This window comes from Impatiens glandulifera, chromosome 1, assembly GCF_907164915.1.
Source record: "Impatiens glandulifera chromosome 1, dImpGla2.1, whole genome shotgun sequence".
Classification (NCBI taxonomy): domain Eukaryota; kingdom Viridiplantae; phylum Streptophyta; class Magnoliopsida; order Ericales; family Balsaminaceae; genus Impatiens; species Impatiens glandulifera.
Genome location: NC_061862.1, coordinates 125,733,693 through 125,755,097, shown reverse-complemented (window position 1 = coordinate 125,755,097; position 21,405 = coordinate 125,733,693). Strand labels below are relative to the sequence as shown.

General features: G+C 29.0%; 1 protein-coding gene across 1 annotated transcript; it reads right to left on the bottom strand.

Annotated features, from left to right (window-relative positions):
* Window positions 1-14,434: 14,434 nt before the first annotated feature.
* Window positions 14,435-15,649, bottom strand: LOC124942410 (stemmadenine O-acetyltransferase-like). Its single transcript, XM_047482915.1, has one exon. The coding sequence runs from the start codon at window positions 15,647-15,649 to the stop codon at window positions 14,435-14,437; it is 1,215 nt and encodes a 404-aa protein (XP_047338871.1).
* Between the last annotated feature and the right edge of the window lie 5,756 nt (window positions 15,650-21,405).

The following is a 21,405-nucleotide window of genomic DNA, read 5'->3' as shown; positions in this document are numbered from 1 at the left end:
TTTTTTCTTTCATTTATGGAATTTAAAGTTTGATAATGTATGATTTATTTTATGACCCAAATTTAATTTTGGGATAATTAATATAATCACTTTTAAATTAAAGTGTTTGTAGTGAAAATAAACATGAAATCTTTAATTTTCTTAATATTGTATGATTGTTTATTTATCCAGGCATTTCCAAAACCTTTACAAACCAATTCGCTTCTCCTTACCAGTTTAGAGGAGGTTTTCCCTTGTTTTCACTCTACTTCATAATTGATAATGATATTCATATTATATTACTTGTTTTTGAAGATAACCAGATATATTGTCATTTTCTAACTTATATATCTACATATTTATGTATTTATTTTTAAAACTTTTTACTACCTTAGATCAATGCTACTAACATAATTATTTATATGTTATTTTTTAAATAATTTTAATAAAATTAAAAACTACCTCTCAATAGAGAAGGATAACACTAGTAATCTTGATTAATACATGTTCATATTCTATTCCTTCTCGCAATGTTTATGTTGTTTGAAGAAACAAACTACAATAATCATTAAGTGAAAATATCATATATTATAATAAAACTCGGGTTTATTATGGGAGACAACAAACTTAGTTTATTATCGATTTTAGTGAAGCCTGATGTGGACATTCAAATTCTTGAGAAACCCTAAGAACATCTCTAACCGAAAAAACCCATTTTAAACTCAGTTTCGAGTAAATGTCACATCAAACGGTAACTCTTCTTCAACCGAAAAACTCATTCTCAAACCTAAAAGAATATTCTTATAATATTCTTTATTATATCAGTTTTTATAACTTTTTAATATCACCCCATATATTTTACAATGTTATAAATTATATCACAATATTTTAATATCACCATATTATTTTAAATTTGATTATAAATTACTTATAAAAATTCATTAAATTACTTATTATCGATTTTAGTGAAGCCTGATGAGGACATTCAAATTCTTGAGAAACCCTAAGAACATCTCTAACCGAAAAACCTATTTTTAAACTCAGTTTCGAGTAAATATCACATCAAACGATAATTCTTCTTCAACCGAAAAACATATTCTCAAAACTAAAAGAATATTCTTATAATATTCTTTATTATATCAGTTTTTATAATTTTTTAATATCACCCCATATATTTTACAATGTTATAAATTATACCACAATATTTTAATATCACCATATTATTTTAAATTTGATTATAAATTACTTATAAAAATTCATTAAAAGTTTAAAATTTACCATACATATATATCTAATAAATTGTAATGTATTTTGTATTTTGTAATTTTATATAAAAATAAAATTAAAAATATATTTAAATTAAAAGTTAAAGATCTGAATTTAATGTTTAAAATAAATAATATAGAAAGTTAAATATCAAACTTAAAATGTTAATATACTTGAAAGGCCTATTACAAAATTTGATTAAATTATGCGTTCATACACGTTCATGTATGAACGCATATATAGAATTTTTGGAGAGAGAAGGAGGGATCGCATTTTGGGTTTCGGTTTGCCTTTTATTGAAGGATAAAAATGAGTATATGATGGGTTTTGCTGATCTACTGGAGGTCTAATATCATACTATAACAAAATTCTGAGGTATCTAGTTTATTAAAATATCATGTAATCTAGCTATATAACTCAAATAAGAACATAATGATATGATATTTATTAAAATTTATATTTTGCACTTCAAAATTTAGGTACTTTTAACATAATTTCTCTACCATAAATCATAAATTCATCATTATATTTAAAAATCAAATTTGGTTTGATGATTAGTATGGTAGTAGAAGTAATCAAAACAAATTAAGCTACCGAGGTTGTCGGAATCGATGATGTTGACAAACTATAAAGTTAGCCTTTAATTCATTTGGGCCACCATGTTATCAACTTGCTTATTCAATTATGACTTACCCACCTTAGCTTATTTTATTTTTTAATATATTAAATTATATTAACCTTATAAATTAATATTTTCACTCTAATTTAAAATCAGGAATTGGAATTGGAATTAGAATTGGAATTAGAATTGAAATTAGAATTGAAATTGGAATTGGAATTGGAATTGGAATTGGAATACGAATTGGAATTAGTGAGTCCAATTCCAATTCTTATATTTGTTAGACACTTTAATATTAAGAATTGAAATTGGAATTAGAATTTCAATGAAATTCAATATAGTGTAATTTGAGAGTTCTCAATTTTAATCTTTTTAGGTCGGAATTGTAATTCCAAATTAACACGTTTTTAACATTTTTAACACGTTTTTCACACAATAAACACGTTTAACATGTTTTTAAAACGTTTTTTTTTACACATCTAACGTGTTTTCATGTTTTTGGCACATTTAACACGTTTTTGGCATGTTTAATGCGTTTTTGGCATGTTTAACACGTTATTGACACATTTAACACGTTTTTTCACGTCCTTCACACGTTTAACACATTTTTGACACGTTTAATACGATTTTCAAGTTTTTAACACGTTTTTCACATTCTTGCACATTTTGCACGTTTTGGCACGTTTAATAGTTTTTCACATATTTGGCACGTTTAACACGTTTTTAACACGTTTTTGACACATTTAACACGTTTTCACATTTTTGATACATATAACATGTTTTTAACACATTAAACACGTTTATCATGTTTTTGGCACGTTTAACACGTTTTTGAAACATTTAACACGTTTTTGACACAATTACCACATTTTTGACACGTTTTGGCACGTTTAACAAGTTTTTCACATATTTGGAACGTTTAACATGTTTTTGACACGCTTTCAGTTTTTTAACACGTTTAAAATGTTATTAACACATTAAACACGTTTAACATGTTGTTGACATGTTTCACATGTTTTTTACGCTTTTGACACGTTTGACACATTTAACACATTTTTGACACGTTTAACACGTTTTTCATATTTTTACACGTTTAAGAAGTTTTTCACTTATTTGGCATTTTAACAAATTTTTGATACATTTTTACATTTTTGACACGTTTAACACGTTTTTTAACACATTAAATATATTTGTTATATTTTTAGCACATTAAACACATTTTTGATACGTTTAAAACGTTTTCACGTTTTTGGCACATTTAACACGTTTTGGTATGTTTAACACAATTTTGGCACGTTAAACACGTTTGATAAATTTTGGCACATTTACCACATTTTGAAATGTTTAATACATTTTGGCCCGTTTAACACACTTATGACATGTTTACAATGTGTTAAACATGCTAAAAACGTGAAAAACGGATTAAACGTGCCAAAAATATGTTATATATGTCAAAATATATTAAACGTACCAAAAACGTGTTAAGCATGTTAAAAAGTGTTAAACGTGCCAAAAATGTGTAAAATGTGTCAAAAACGTATTAAACGTGTCAATTGTGTGAAAAACATTTTAAACGTGTTAAACATGTCAAAAACGTGTTAAACGTGCCAAAAACGTGAAAACGTATTATTATTATCAAAACGTGTGAAAAACATGTTTAACGTATTAAAAATGTCTTAAACGTATAAAATGTTCCAAAAACGTGAAAAACATGTGAAAAACGTGTTAAACGTGAAAAACGTGTGAAAAACATGTTAAACGTGCCAAAATGTGAAAAACGTGTTAAACATGTCAAAAATATGTAAAACGTGTTAAGTATGCCAAAAATGTGTTTAACATGCAAAACACATGAAAAATATGTTAAACGTGTAAAAAAACGTGTTAAACATATCAAAAACGTGTCAAAAACGTGAAAATATGTTAAACTTGTTAAAACGTGTGAAAAAATGTTAAACGTGTTAAACATGTCAAAAACGTGTTAAACGTGCCAAAACCATAAAAAACATGTTAAACGTATTAAAAATGTCAAAAACGTGTAAAATGTTCCAAAAACGTGTGAAAACGTGTTAAACGTGAAAAACGTGTTAAATGTGCCCAAATATGAAAAACGTGTTAAATGTATCAAAAATGTGTAAAGCGTGTTAAACATTCTAAAAACGTGTTTAACGTGCAAAAAAACGTGAAAATCATGTTAAACATGTGAAAAACTTGTTAAACGTGTGAAAAACGTGTTAAACATGTCAAAAATGTGCCAAAAACGTAAAAAAGACATGTTAAACTTGTCAAAACGTGTGAAAAGCATGTTAAACGTATTAAAAATGTCAAAATGTGTTAAACATACCAAAAACGTGAAAAACATGTTAAACGTGTGAAAATGTGTTTTAAGTGTGAAAACGTGTTAAACATGTCAAAAACATGTTAAACGTGTTAAACATGTCAAAAATATGTTAAATGTGTTAAATATGTCAAAAACGTATTAAACGTGCCAAAAACGTGAAAACATATTTAAGAAGTTAATATTTTGAAGGGGTTATTTTTTTACAAACATAGGAATTTGAATTGAATTACAATTCTATCATTTCCCAAACATAGGAATTGGAATTGAATTACAATTCTATAATGTTTTCAAACATAGGAATTGAATGGTAATTCAATGTCAATTCTCATGGAATTGGAATTCGAATTTTAATGCCAATTCCAATTCCAATTTTAATTCCAATTCTAATTCCAATTCCAATTCTTATTCTTATTCTCATTCTCCCTCATCAAACACACCTTACAAGAAATCCAACAACTCAACTGACAAACTATAAAGTTAGCCTTTAATTCATTTGGGCCACCATGTTATCAACTTGCTTATTCAATTATGACTTGACCCACCTTAGCTTATTTAATTTTTTAATATATTAAATTATATTAATCTTATAAACTAATATTTTTACTTTAATTTAACATTCTTTAAAGGTGTATTTGATAATCCTGAAATTGGCATTGGAATTGGAATTAAAATTGGAATTGGAATTGGAGGGTCCAATTTCAATTCTTATGTTTTTTAGATACTTTAATATTAAGAATTGGAATTGGAACTAGAGTTCCAATGGAATTCAATATAGTGTAATTTGAGAGTTCTCAATTCCAATCTTTTTAGGTTGGAATTGTAATTCCAAATTAACACGTTTTTGACATGTTTAACACGTTTTTCACACATTAAACACGTTTAACATGTTTTTACAACATTTTTTACACGTTTAACATGTTTTCATATTTTTGGCACGTTTAACACGTTTTTGGCATGTTTAATGCGTTTTTGACACGTTTAACACGTTATTCACATATTTAATACGTTTTTCACGTCCTTGACACGTTTAACACGTTTTTGACACGTTTAACACGATTTTCACGTTTTAAACACGTTTAACACGTTTTTCATATTCTAGCACATTTTGCACGTTTTGGTACGTTTAACACATTTTTAACACGTTTTCACACGTATTTGACACGTTTAAGACGTTTTCACGTTTTTGATACATATAACATATTTTTAACACATTAAACATGTTTATCATGTTTTTGGCACGTTTAACACGTTTTTGACACATATAATACGTTTTTGACACATTTATCACATTTTTGACACGTTTTGGCACGTTTAACAAGTTTTCACATATTTGGAACGTTTAACATATTTTGGACACGCTTTCAGTTTTTTAACACGTTGTTGACATGTTTCACATGTTTTTTACGTTTTGACGCGTTTGACACATTTTTAACACATTTTTGACATGTTTAACACGTTTTTCATATTTTTGCACGTTTAAGAAGTTTTTCACTTATTTGGCATGTTTAATACATTTTTGATATGTTTAACACGTTTTTACGTTTTTGACACGTTTAACACGTTTTTAACACATTAAACATATTTATCATATTTTTGGCACGTTAAACACGTTTTTGACGTGTTTAACACGTTTAACACGTTTAACACATTTTCACGTTTTTTGCATGTTTAACACATTTTGGTATGTTTAACATAATTTTGGCACGTTTAACACGTTTGATAAATTTTGGCACATTTACCATATTTTGACATGTTTAATACATTTTGGCCCGTTTAATACACTTGTGACATGTTTAAAATGTGTTAAACATGCCAAAAACGTGAATAACAGGTTAAACGTGCCAAAAAAGGGTTAAACATGTCAAAATGTGTTAAACGTACCAAAAACGTGTTAAACATGTTAAAAAGTGTTAAACGTGCTAAAAATGTATAAAACATGCCAAAAATATGTAAAACGTGTCAAAAACGTATTAAACGTGTCAAACATGTAAAAAACATGTTAAACATGTTAAACGTGTTAAACATGTCAAAAATGTGTTAAACGTGCCAAAACCATGAAAACGTGTTATTATTATCAAAACGTGTGAAAAACATGTTAAACGTATTAAAAATGTGTAAAATGTTCCAAAAATGTGAAAAAACATGTGAAAAACATGTTAAACATGTGACAAACGTATTAAATGTGCCAAAACGTGTTAAACGTGTCAAAAATGTGTAAAACGTGTTAAATATGCCAAAAACGTGTTTAACGTGAAAAAACGTGAAAAATATGTTAAATGTGTGAAAAACATGTTAAATATGTCAAAAACGTGCCAAAAACGTGAAAACGTGAAAACGTGTTAAACTTGTCAAATCGTGTGAAAAACATGTTAAATGTGTCAAACATGTCAAAAACGTGTTAAACGTGCCAAAACCATGAAAAACTTAAAAAAACATGTTAAAGGTATTAAAAATGTCAAAAACGTGTAAAATGTTCTAAAATCGTGTGAAAACGTGTTAAACGTGAAAAACGTGAATAATGTGTGAAAAACGTGTTAAATGTGCCATAATATGAAAAACGTGTTAAACGTGTCAAAAATGTGTAAAATGTGTTGAACATGCCAAAAACGTTTTTAACGTGCAAAAAACGTGAAAACTTGTTAAACATGTGAAAAACTTGTTAAACGTGTGAAAAACGTGTTAAACATGTCAAAAACGTGCCTAAAACGTGAAAACGTGTTAAACTTGTCAAAACGTGTGAAAAACATGTTAAACGTATTAAAAATGTCAAAAACGTGTTAAATATACCAAAAACGTGAAAAACATGTTAAACGTGTGAAAATGTGTTTTAAGTGTGAAAATGTGTTAAACGTGTCAAAAACGTGTTAAACGTGTTAAACATGTCAAAAACGTGTTAAATGTGTTAAACATGTCAAAATCGTATTAAATGTGTCAAAAACGTGAAAACATATTTAAGAAGTTAACATTTTGAACCGATATTTTATTTTACAAACATAGGAATTGGAATTAAATTACAATTCTATCATTTTTCAAACATAGGAATTAGAATTGAATTACAATTCTATAATGTTTCCAAACATAGAAATTGAATGGTAAATAATGCCAATTCTCATTGAATTGAAATTAGAATTTCAATTTCAATTCAATTCCAATTCTCCCTCGTGAAACACACCGTTTCACCCTGAAAGAAATCAAACAACTCAAGTGACAAACTATGAAGTTAGCCTTTAATTCATTTGGGCCACTATGTTATCAACTTGCTTATTCAATTATGACTTGACCCACCTTAGCTTATTTTATTTTTTAATATATTAAATTATATTAATCTTATAAACTAATATTTTCACTTTAATTTAAAATTCCTTAAAAGAAATCAAACACGTAAATACTAACTCTTAAAACTTGAACTTACCATTTCAACCAAACCTATTGTTTTTTACCAATTATATTTTTCACTTTTTTTTTCTTTTAATATAAAATTATGTATATTTTTATTTATAATTGTAATGAACGGTTTAAGCTCACTCCAACTCTTATATAGATTGTCCTTACAGATAATTTTTTTTTTATTTTAAATTAAATACAGTTTCAATAGCATATATAAGAGAAAGAAAAATAAAAATAAAAGATTTCAACTTAACTCTTGAGAAAGAAAAAAAAATGTCTTGTTGTTTTCTCCAATATTCTCTCCCTAGCTTGGAAACCAATTAAGGAAAAGTATGAATATATATTACGTGTACCTAATTTTAATTCTTTCTTCTTCTGATGGAATGTCCAATTAACATGTTTTCGGCAATTATTTGTGTTGGTTTCTTAAAAATAAATCCAATTAATTTTTCTAGAAATAATTAATTATATGGGGTATTCTTATTTTTGCCCAAAAGACAATGTAGTTTATAAACTCACAATAATACTTAAAAAATTATGATAGATATTCTTTCAATTGATTTTCAATTTTCTCTACCTTTATATTGGGTTATTCTAATTCCTTTTTATAGAAAAAATTAAACTTTATTCATGTGTTTTTATAAAAAAAAAAATTGAGATATATAATATTTTATTGTGAAGAATTAAGATAATTCGATTTCTCTAGTTAATTAAGAGTTGGCTATGAGCGAAATTATATATATATATATATATAATTAAAAATACACTATTGGATATATGACTGTGATCCAATTTTTTAAACATAAATCAATTATGTCATTAAGTTATTTACTAAAATAATTTTATTAAATTCTTTATCACAATTTAAAGTATTAAAAATTAAGAATATTTTATCATTGAACTAAATATATACAATTACATAAATCACTTCTTACCTTAACTAATAATTGTATTTAAAAAAGAAAGATTATTTTGAGATAATCCAACATCAAACAAGCCATAAGCCAATATTTTTTAAAGGCAAACTGCCGGGGAAATTGGACGAAATGACCCTGAAGAAAAGGCTATTTGCCTCAGTGGTCACCAGATAATTGAAATTGATCTGATGACCACTTTATTTTTTTTGGACAAAAATACCCTTTTCGCGTAACGCGAAGGGACTTCGCGTTTCGCGAAGGGAGTTTTTTTTATATAAATACTTAAAATTTTTTATTTCGGCATTTTCTTTCTCTCACTTCTCTCTCTTCTCTCTTCCCTCTCTTTCCTCTCTTCTCTTGACGGCGGTGGCACGGCGTCGGCACGGCGTCGGCACGGCGAAACCCTAAACCAAAACCTAAACGAACACATTATACAGATCGACGACGAAAACTCGTTCTAATATCAGGTGATTGGATCGATTTATGTTATTATTTCCATTGTGTTCATCTTTAAACCCTAAATCATGAGATTTTTTTATTGTTTATCGTATTGTTCATCTTATTGTTCATCTTGGTTGTTCATCTTGTCGATGATATGTTTGTAGTTAATGATGCTCTGATTCGGTTTCGTTTCAGGAAACATTAATTTAATTTTCACGACTTCACGTTTCGCGAAGGGCTTCACGTTTCGCGAAGGGCTTCACGTTTCGCGAAGGGCTTCACGTTTCGCGATGGCTTCACATTTTAGTCTTTGTATAATGTTATCTTCACTTCAGTACTAGTTTTAGTTCTTGGACTTTTTGACAAGGTATATCTTTGCCTCTGGCTGATTCTATTTATTTTGGATAATCGTGAACCGGAAAAGTAAATTGTTTGTGTTTTATAATAGGATGTGAGTGCATCTCTTTCAAAGCAGTACCCTCAATTGTACAAGGAAGGAATAAGAAATACTTCTTCAAATGGAGAGTTATAGTGGCCTTGGCTGTGTTTTAAGTTTACCAATCATTGGTGATCTATAAATTTGTAGCCATTTCCAGTTCTACAAGTGTTGACTCAACTGTCGGGATGTTTGGCCTTCCCTTATGATCACCAGATGGTTCAGGAAATGCATGCAAATGAAATAGATATTAGTAGCAGTATAGGGTTGGTGGAGGTTGGTACTACCAGCTCAATCCAGAGGAATCGAGGAGATTTGCAATGGCATGGCTTCCTCGAGAGGGATCTAAACATACATGTTTTGCATTTGATTCACCCGGTTACGAATCCTTCTTTGCATCTCAAGCCGGTGAGCTTGCACCTCTCAAGGCATGGGATGTTGCTAGAAGAGTCAGCATGAGAGGAAGGAAACAACTTCTTTTGTATATTAGTTTCATTCTTTTAGGAGTACAGTCTTCAGGAAAAAGATGTATACTCTTACAGATATACAGTCTTCAGGAAAAAGATGTATACTCTTACAGATATAGTATGTTCCAATAACTTACAAAATCATTGTTGAAATTTTAGACAATTTTCTTATTGAATTGTGATTTCTGTTAAAGATGCATGTAACAAATATCAGTTTCAAATAAAGCGTTGTGGTGGGTTCCTATAGATTTTGATTTATATATATTATTTAGATGGTCGATGAAATGAATAGTCGTTTAAATGCGACAAATAAACCATTGTGAAAGAAAATAAAATAAACATATTAAAAAGTGTGAAGATCTTCCGAAATGGAAATGAGATCCTAATCGAATCTGTCGGATTTCAAGATTGAATTTCATATAATATCAAAATATAGCATTATCTACATTTTTCATATAATGTCAAATGACAGCCTAAAATTGTTGAAAAATAACGCCCATCACAAACTCGCAAATCTAAGTCTCAAAATATTTATTTTCCAACTAAGGCATGGATTGCCAGAAGACGAAGGCACCCACTGTCATTCCAAAGAAGGTAGATACTTTCACCATTTTCTTCCTCTTGCAAGCCCTAATTGACCTTGTTTCTTCTGCTTCTGCCAAAGAGAGACCAACAAAACACATTACAAAGGAGATTAAGTTATGATCTAGATCGAATACAGATAGAATTCTTCAATAATCAACTAGATCCTAGTACAGAAATGCTAGCCCTAACTAGCAATGCACGGGATTGAAGCTGCAAGTAAGAAGACATTATGATAAGACAAATTAATCCGAAAATAACCTAGGCGAGATCAAAGATGAATCATTAGAAGAAGAAGATTCAATAAGCATTCACATGATTCTTAATTCGGATCGAGGGAGGGAGAGAGAGACCGACCTGAAGAAGTTCTTGACTTACAAATTAGGGCTCATCAACCGTCTGGGCCTTCGCGAAACGTGAAGCCCTTCGCGAAACGTGAAGCCCTTCGTCGATCTGTATAATGTGTTCGTTTAGGTTTTGGTTTAGGTTTTAATACTATATGCTGATAAATTGAGATAAACTATAGTTGTGAAAACATAAATAGATCTGTAATGAATAACGGTTCATTAAGTCGTTCTTCTGATCTTCTGTCTCTCAGTTCTCTCAGTTTTAAATATGGATTTGAACATGGATCGGAATGTCTGATTTGAGTGGGGCTTAAGTCTTCCAACTCTCTATCGATAACTCTTGTGAGTGAACATACATCTACATTTTCTGTGGTAAGAATAACATAATAGGTAGACTATCTATATGAGTTGAGGATCTTGTTGAGATGTCTTGAATTGATGGTGCACGGAAAGATAATATTCAACAAAAGTAAATAATATATTTTTGGTGTATAATCTTGATTTAAGGAAATAAGATTAATACAAAAAAAATTATATAATCTTTTGTTATGGTAATATAACTAGGAAAGTATTGTGATAATATTTTGAAAATTCTTTACATAAATATTAGTATTGACCTAGTTGAAGCTTATTTAGGTGGATATCCACCAGGCCTCCATGAGGTCCTGGGTTCGAGCCCGTCAGGCGGCAAGTTCTGCGCTTGGTTAATTGGTTAAGTATGTTTGCGGGCTATGTACTTAACCCGCGGGGATTAGTCGCACTCCATAGGAGTAGCGGAACCCAGCGTTCTCAAAAAAAGAAGATGTAGTTGAGAACTTTAGAAAGCTAAAGTCTTTGCCTTGAGAGCATCATTTCCAGTCTAAGTTCTGTATCTGTTAGGATTTTGGGGAACCGAGTGGTATATAAACTCGTGTCATAACTTTAGTCTGTACTGATGTAATTTATGTATTGATCTCCTCAATAATATTCTCTCTTTCTAGTGGACATAGCCAGGTTTTATCTTGGTGAACCACGTTAAATTTGTGTTTATTCTTTATTGCTTATGTCATCTCACGCATTCTGTTATAATAAACTAGTAATATAACTAGAAAAGTATTTTGATAATATTTTAGAGATTCTTTGCCAAAATATTAGTATTGACCTAGTTAAAACTTATTTAAATGTGTAGTAGGACACTTTAAAAAACTGAAGTCTTTACTTTGAGAGCATCTATTCTAGTCCTAGTTCTATATCTTTTAAGGTTCCGAGGGACCGAGTATTAAATAAAATTGTGTCATAACCCTTAATATCTTGTTATAATTTGTATTCTAATCTCCTCATAATACTTTTTCTTTCTGGTGGACATAGCCAAGTTTTATCTTGATGAACCACGTTAAAATATGTGTATTTCTTTATTGCTTACATCATCTCACGCATTTCCATTACAAAAAATTGGGTATCAGAGATTCAAGTTATTTGATTATTTGTTCAGTGAGATGACACAACAACTTCTGGAGAAGAAGTTAATATGGCAAATCAAGATGCATGCTCTACTGAAATAACATGGCTTATGGGGTTGCTAAAGTTATCGGTAGGAGTAGAACAACTGTTGAGATTGTCATTCTAGAGGAGAATATAATGTGGCATATCAAGATGCGGGCTCTACTAAAACGATAGAGCTTATGGAGTTGTTAAAGTTATCAACCGTTGAGATTGTCATTCTAAAGGAGAGGATAATGTGGCAGATCAAGATGAGGGATCTACTAAAGAGACAGGGCTTATGGGGTTGTTAAAGTTATCAGTAGGAGTAGAACAACCATTGACATTGTCATTCTAGAGGATAAGATAAAATAGTAAATCAAGATGTGGTCTCTACTAAAACTATATGGCTTATAGGGTTGCTGAAGTTATCGGTAGGAGTAGAACAATCGTTGAGATTTTCATTTTGGAGGAGAAGATAATGTGGAAGATTAAGATATGGGTCTATTAAAACAACATGGGGTCACTAACGTTATCGACACGAGTAGAAAGAATTGTTGAGATGGTCATTCTAGAGAATAAAATGAAAGATCAAGATAGGAGATCTACTAAAACAACATGGTTTATGGGAGTCGCTAAAGTTACCAGTAGGAACAAAACAATCGTTGATGGTCATTCTAGAGGAGAACATGATGTGGAAGATCGAGATGCAGGCTCTACTGAAATAACAAATTTAATGGGTTGCTGAAATTGTCGACAAGAGTAGAAACTATCATTGAGATGGTCATTCTCGAGGAGCATGATGACAAATTAAGATGTGAGCTCTACAGAAATAATAAGAACTATGGGGGTCGCTGAAGTTATAGACAAGAGAAGAAATAACCGTTGAAATGGTCATTCTCGATGAGTAGTATGATAGATCAATATACGGGCTTTGATGAAACAATTAAACTTATAAGGGTCGAAGTTTCCGATAGGAGCAAGAACAACCACTGAGATGGTCATTCTGAAGGAGAAACACATTAAAAAATTATGTTGTATCTTGTGAATAATGTCTTCATCGGAGTCTCAAAAGATGAGACTAATATATATGGGACATCTTAGAGTATTCAAGTCAAGGTGTAGTTTTGTTGAGTAGACTTGAATATTTTAGTTAACAAAGAAGTTATTAAGTTGTCTTAAAGACAATTCTAAATCTAGAAGAGAGAGAGACGGTAGATCATCTAGGTCACCATTAGCATTTCCTAATGCATTTAGGCCACCTCTAACATTGACTAATGTATATGTGCCATCTATGAAATTTACTAATGCATATGGGCCATATCTCACATTGACTAATGTATTTAGCCATCACTGACATTAACTAATGTATCTAGACCACCTTTAGCATTTATTAATGCGTTTGTGCCATAATGGTTTACAACAATGAGAGTATTAAAGTCAAGGTAGAGATTTGCGGAGTAGGCTTGAATATTTGGGTTACCAAAGAAGTTGTTAAGATGTCTTGAAGACAATTCTAGATCTAAAAAGAGAGGTGGTATATCATCTAGGTCATCACTAGCCTTGACTAATGCATCCGAGCCATCAATAGCATTGACCAATGCATCTAGGCCACCATTAACATTAATTAATGTTAATGTTAATATAGAGAGGAGCCAACTTATGATTCGTTAATCTTTCTCCTCTCATTCTTTAAACTCTAGATTTAAGATGATGGTAGGTTTCTCTTCATCATCGTCAACAACAGCTTCATTGTCCGTTGCACAGGGGCTGAGTGGGATTCAGTAACAAATTGGAAAAGAAGATTGCCTTTAAGAACCGGTATAACATGACTTTTCCAGATTACAAAGTTGTGATGATCAAACTTAACAGAAATCGATTGAAGAAAAGTTAGGAAACAACTGATTTTTATTTGATTCAGCCATGTGATCAAAAAAAGAAAGGAGCACGCATTATAGTGTAACTTCATGTGGATGTTTTGTTTGAGATAAAATTAACTTTTGTGGTTAATTTTTGTTGTTTACACCGATAATGAGTTTTATTGTTTAACACGAATTATTCAAATATATAACAAATTTCTTTTGCAAAGATGAAAGAAAGATTAGACGGAGTGATGTCTTGTTGATGCAAGTTAATTTACGTTGACGATGATGTATTAGCTCTAACAAAAGCAAGCTGAAAACGAGCCATGTCTTGTTCATTCATAGTAACCCACGCCTCTATTCCGTCTCCGCATTTTGAATCCAGCAGCGTAGTTCTTCAGGTTAGAACTGCCCATGCTCGCCCAAACAGGCTTCCCCATACCAAAATCAACATTATAAACAGGAAACCTGCACCAACTGCTGAATCTAAAGATATTGGCATCCTCGGTTGTTGACATCTCCTCTATCTTCATCCAGTTTTTCATCATCACTGCATACCCTTCATCCCCTCGAATACGCTTTATGTACTCGTCGTCAATTCTCTGAATCCCTTCCCTCATCTTCCTTCCCATCACTGTTAAATCATTCGAGTCTTCATAGCTGCAATATGCATATGCCAGCACGGCCATATTCCCAATCGCATGCTCCGACAATGGAGGCACCATTCGACTCCTGAGGTTCACAACCTGAAATGCAATGTATTGTTTTCCAGGCTTATCCACTGTGGCGTACTTCCATATGAAAGACGATACTACTTCCACTCGGGTGATAATAGGATGATCATGATCAATTTTTGCCTTTGCTCTCATTGAAGTTATCTTACTTGCATCAAAAACAAACCTCCGGGTGACAAGGGTCTCTTTCCAGACTTCTGATAGAGGATTGTAGTCGTGTTTCTCATTTCGCGGGAAGAGGGATGATGAGGGAAAGCTCGGCTTCAGGATATTAATCGTGTTATCGTGTTGGCGAGATATGGCAGCCCACGACGTCATGAATGAGAAAAATGAGACACCGTCTGCAATCTTATGTGGGACATAGGTGCCAATTGCGATACCTCCGCAGTTAAAGTAGTTAACTTGGATTGCGAAAATCTCATCTTCTTCTTCACCATTTCCCATCAAGTTGGGTATGAGCGGGTCAACCATTTCTGTTTCGTGGCACTCGATCACGTCCATGATCATTGAATCGACTTTTGCCTCCAAATATCGAACGCCCATGTCGTTGCAGTCTATTGAGTTGTCGCCTCTATTGAGCCTCACTGCAAAAGGGTAGAACATGGTCAGGGTTTGGGAGAGCGATTCTCTAAGGCGGGAAGAGATGAGTTCAAGTTGTGCGATGGATGTGGTTTGGAACTGGTGATGGTAATAGAGAACTGTGGGGACGAAGAAACTAGGCATTAATTGATAGGTGATTTTTTTTTCAGGATAATTGGTGGGAGAGGATGGCCTCACAAATTCGTTTGATAATATAATGACATTCAATGGCGCCATTGTTATATATCTCCTTAAGTTAAGCTGCTGCTATTATTATATATCTCAAGTTCAGAAAAACAATGAAATTGAATACTATGGCAGGATACTACTTATATATCTCCTTTCCAAATGATCATTTGTGGTGTAACAATAGGTTACAACTCTCTTATTTTATTAAGGCTATTCGATTTAGTATAAAAGCTTAAATAGCAAGTAAGATGATACAATAAGGTAATTTAATAAGCTATCCCTGATATGAAAAAAATAAAAAATCGAACTTAGTTGAGCAATGAAACAAAAAAAATTGTATAATCTAAAACAAATAAGAAAGATAAGTTTTAACTATTAACACATAAATCGTTATTATTTCTAATAAGTTAAATAATATCAAATGCTAATAAGTTGAATCTATCTACTCTAGGGTAGAGCTTATTTGATTAAGGTTATTTGGGGGATTTTTAATAATTAAAAAAAAATTGTTTCATTCAAGTATAAATTATTTGAGTTTTTAATTAGTTTAATTATAATATTTTTTATATTTAAATTTTATATTAAATAATTTTTTTAAAAAAAAACTATACTGAATTGTAAATGAAATATAATTGTAAAATCAACTATCTAAATTTAGAGGGTTCTAACAAAAACAAAATATTCTTATTAAGAAAAAATTTATTTATTTAGATGCATGTACTTATATAACTAATTAAATTATGAAATAATAAAACTTCATTTAAATGTACTATTAACATTTAGCTCATTCAGCCTTAATTAGTAACATGGTCAATTATTTTTTAAAATTTAATAATTATTAATTAAATATATTTTTTTCTCTCATTTTTTTTATTAATTATATAATTTATTTATCTCTTTTTATTATTTTTTCTGTCTATTTTTTTTATTAATTAATTTATTTATTTATCTCTTTTTTTTTATTCTTTTTTCTTTTATCTATTTTTTTATTAATTCATTCATTCATTTTACTATTTTTCTTCATTTCTTTTATTTTGATACTCTAATATTTTCATATTTTGCTCAAATATTTTTATTAAATAATTAATTGTATAATCTTTTTTTAAGAAATTTTATTTGTGAAAACTGTTTTTCCACAAATTGAATATAAATTATATACTCGTCATATTTATGCAAATTGGAGTAAAAATTACAAGGTATGACAAGTAAATATATTGTTTTATAAACTAGTTAATTAAATATTATAACAAATATTAAACTATTTTATACATTACGATATTTAAGTATTAATTAAGAGACCAAATAATTTTAAAATCATCTATATTGAAATAGTAAAAGATAAAATAATAGAAAAATAAAAATAAAAATAAAATAATTAAATAACAAAAGAAGAAATGATAAAAAGAAATAAATGAATTATTAATTAGTAAAAAAAGAATATATGTAGACAAAAATAAAAATATTAAAAGGAGATAAATTAATTAATTAATTAATAAAAAAAAAAAGAGAGAAAAAATAATATTTAGTTAATAAATATTAAACTTTGTAAAAAAATGTTAATCCTTTTTTTGAATAAAAGTTAAATAAGTCAATTTTTAGATAAGTTAATTTTTAATATTAAATTTAAAATGAACTTTTATTAGTTGATACGTAGAGATGAGTTTCTTAATTTTATAAAATTTAAAAATTATTCTGTTATATTTTATAAACCAAAACTTTGGTACAATAAGTTTTAAATAAAAAATATTGTGTGGGTTGGAGGTAAGCGCTGCTTAACCGGCATCATCTTTATCCTCAAATTGCATTGATGGGCAAATGATTATACCAATCATTTCAATTTGGTGGTTTGAAAGTTACACTTAACAGATGTGAAAGTGGGTTGTGATTCTCAAGTCCCTTTAAATGGATAAAATTAAGTATATTGTTCTCAATTTATTCTTAACTTATTCGGTTCTTAAAAGATTGTGACATAGAAATCGGGACAAAATAAATGGTGGCTCGCGATCTACAAATTAGTTTCTCTTTGTTGTTAAGGACAAAAACAAGAAATTGATATAACTGAAATGGAGACCATTAAATTACAAGATAACCAACTGGTATAAATAATTATAATTTATCCCTTAATAAAATTAGAAATATCACTTAAGGAATTATTACTTTATTTCATTGTCGTTTAATAGTTATGTTGGACATCGCTTTGGGTCTTTTCCATCTTAGTCCTGCCTACCTCCACTAAATGGAAATTATGTTGTCCATTTAGAGATATTTCTGTTTTGGGTTAAAAGTTTTTGTATTTTCAATTTGTCATAATCTCAATATGTGAACCGAGCCTAATTGAATTGAATCAAACTAAACCAGACATTTTTGTTTGTTTGATTGAAGACGTGGACTGAATGACATTTACATGATTCAACTTCAACAATAAAATATCAAATGAAAAATATCATATTTACTATAAAAAAAAATATGATAAATGGTCTTTTGAACACAACATTAAAAATAACACATGAAAAAAAACAATAATGAGATTAAAAGTTAGAAAAAATGAAAAAATAAAACGCTAAAGTTAACTTATCACTACAAGTTTCTCAAGGATATATCCAAACCTAATAGAGGACTTAAACGAATTTTAGTAATTATGTTTCTTTTCCACCTAATAATTCAACATAAAAATGATAGGAACTAAAACCTTCTTCTTCTTTTCTTTTAATTAACACATCTTGTGTTGAATTCATTCTTCCTAGAAATCCGTTTTGAAGACCACGACAAGTCTCCAATCCAATTTATTGAGCCAATTGCTCAGATGTACAGGAATATATAACTCAAACAATTGTGTCATTAAATTTTATATGTAATATTACTCTTTTTTTATTTTAAAAAATAAATAAATTATGGAGAAGTTTGTATGATCAATATTTCTTAGCCCGAAAATGTTTTTTTTCATCATTAAGATTAGAATTAATGTTGTGTTTTATTCGGTCCAGCATCCTGTTTTACCGGATCTATTTTTTCGTCTTGAATTTTTTATAGTCCGAATAATATTTTTAATAATGGGTGAGTCGTTTGTTTCTCATGCCCTTCGATTGTGTTAATGATCCTTGCTTTAGTTCGTGTTCATCCCCTTCTTAGCAGAAAATGAGACGAAATAATCGGATATGGAGTTATTTTTCATTTTATCAATAAAAATAAGATCTTCCTATATTTGTATAGATTTCTCACTATTTCGGCTATATATGTAAATTGTTCATTTTCACTTGACTAGACATTTTTCGGTGTTGTTTACCAATCCTCGACTAAGGATCATTTTAATTGTCGCTCAGAATCTTCGGTTGAGATTCTTCTCACACTGTTTCATTGGTTCGTTTGGCTTAATCTACTTCAACCGTCGTCGTTTAAAAACTCAAATAAATTTGTCTTTGAAGGAATTTTCAACAAATCGTATTATCGTTGAATTTTTTATACTAGAAGTTTTAGTTTTATAAATTTTTTATCTCCATCATTAATTATTGATTTGGATGGTGTAGACGTTATCTTACATTATTAATAATTAATTTTTCATATAAAACACATATTTTAAGTAAATGGATACTTGGTCGGAATTTTGGTTGACTCATTCATAAACTTAAAACGATTAAAAATAAAATAAAAAATGTTATATGTATGTTCGAACTTGTAACTTAATAAAACAAATACAACCCTTTAACCAACTAAGTTAATTCATTTTTGAAAAAATTCTCAACAAATCGTATTATCGTTGAATTTTTTATACTAGAAGTTTTAGTTTTTTAAATTTTTTATCTGCATCATCAATTATTGATTTTTATGGTGTAGACGTTATCTTACATTATTAATAATTAATTTATTATATAAAACACATATTTTAATTTTATGAGAATTTATTCCTTATTAAAAAGTAATTATTTTGTAAATTTGAATTTGGATAGGATAATTAATGAAGATAATTTAATCTTTATTTAAGGAGTCGTAGTACTTTCTATATAGAAAAGTTAAATAAGATTAAAGTAAAAACGTATAACTATTATAATTTCTGTCATACGAGGTTATACACTAATAGATGAATTAGTTCAAAAGAAAATATGATTGATTTTTAATATATATTAAATATTATTAATAATAAAATAATATTATGTATTTATGAAAAAAATGATATATAATTAAAGAGATTTAATTATAGAGTTATAATTTTATAGAATATTATTTATTTATGAAATAAATAATATAAATTAAATTTGTTGATTATAGAGTTAAGATTTTACCGAATATATTATTTATTTATGAAATAAATAATATAAATTAAATTTGTTAATTATAGAGCTAAGATTTTACTGAATATATTATTTATGTATAAAATAAAAGATATAATTAAAAGATTTATTAAGAAAAGAGTTAATGATTTTTGAATCTTTTCAATTTAAATATTTTACAACATATTTATATGATATATATATCATAACGTTTTTTGTAAGAAGACATAAACACTATAGATAACTATCTTAAAAGTTTTTAATAGTGAACACACTACTTTACTTACAAATATTAGAAGCCAACTAGGTAATTTCATTGCTTCTCCGATGTCCATTCGTCGTAACACAAGAAGAAGCCAATATGATTTAATTGACTTCGTGTGGACTAACTAAAGAATCAATACGTGATGTTCTCATCTCCATCGATCATCTCTGATCCGATTCTTATACATTAATAATGATTTATCAGTTAAACATCCTATAATTAAGTGTAAGAATTTAATTTAAAATTTCATTAATAAAACCTAAAATTTCCTACAATAACATAATATATTGGAAGTGGATAAATATGTTTTTGTCGTAGTGAGTTGGTTTTTAACCGTTTCAAAAGATTCAATTTATATTTTGCAATCAGTAATTTTTATACTTTGTTAAATTATAAAATAATATCTAAATATATATATATATATATATATATATATATATATATATATATATATATATATATATTCCAGTCATGACTTCCTTGGGTAATGCAGATCTAAATGAAATCTAGAAACATAAATTTTTTAATGGCAATTGTCTCATCTCATCTATTGACAATTCTCAAATCACATCATCCATGTTGCAATTCATAATTACTGATCAAGTTGAGAGTAGACAGATCTCTTAAGTAAAATATATAAATTATGGTAAGGAAACAACAACCCTAAGGCTATGTTTGGTTAGAGCTGAATTGGAATTTTGAAATTGTGGGGTCAAATTCAAATTTTGTTGTTTGTTTAAAGACTTAAAAAGAGGAAATGAAATTAGAATTATAAATCTAATAGTACTAAAATGTGAATAATTTGTTTAGGTGCCATCCGAAATTCAGTTCTAATTATATACTTCTGCATAATAAGCTATCAAACCCCATCAATCAGGGTGTTCTTCCTGGAAATCGAAACGGAAATATGTGATCTCTTAAGGAATCCTCAGGTGGATTATCTTCCAACTAATATAATTCTTAATTAGCTAAAAATGTATTTAGATGCCTTTAAATGCTTAAAGTTGGTTAAAAGAAAAAAAAAAAATCAAATAAATCTAATAAGAATTTTAATTTCAATCCTTTTTCCAACTTCACTAATCCAGACATAGCCTAGAGAATTCAACTAGAACTATTCATGACCCCAAATGGCTGATAGAGGAGGAATGGTCAAGAAAGGTTATATTACCTTGTACAGTTTTGATAGGGAAAAAACATCTCAAGTTGCATTTGATTAATTCCAAAAACAATCTCTAATTTGTTATAGATGTCTAAATAAACTCATAATTTTTATA

Coding starts and splice junctions, on each gene's coding strand:
- LOC124942410 (XM_047482915.1), bottom strand. CDS start 15,649: ATGGCGCCATTGAATGTCATTATATTATCAAACGAATTTGTGAGGCCA.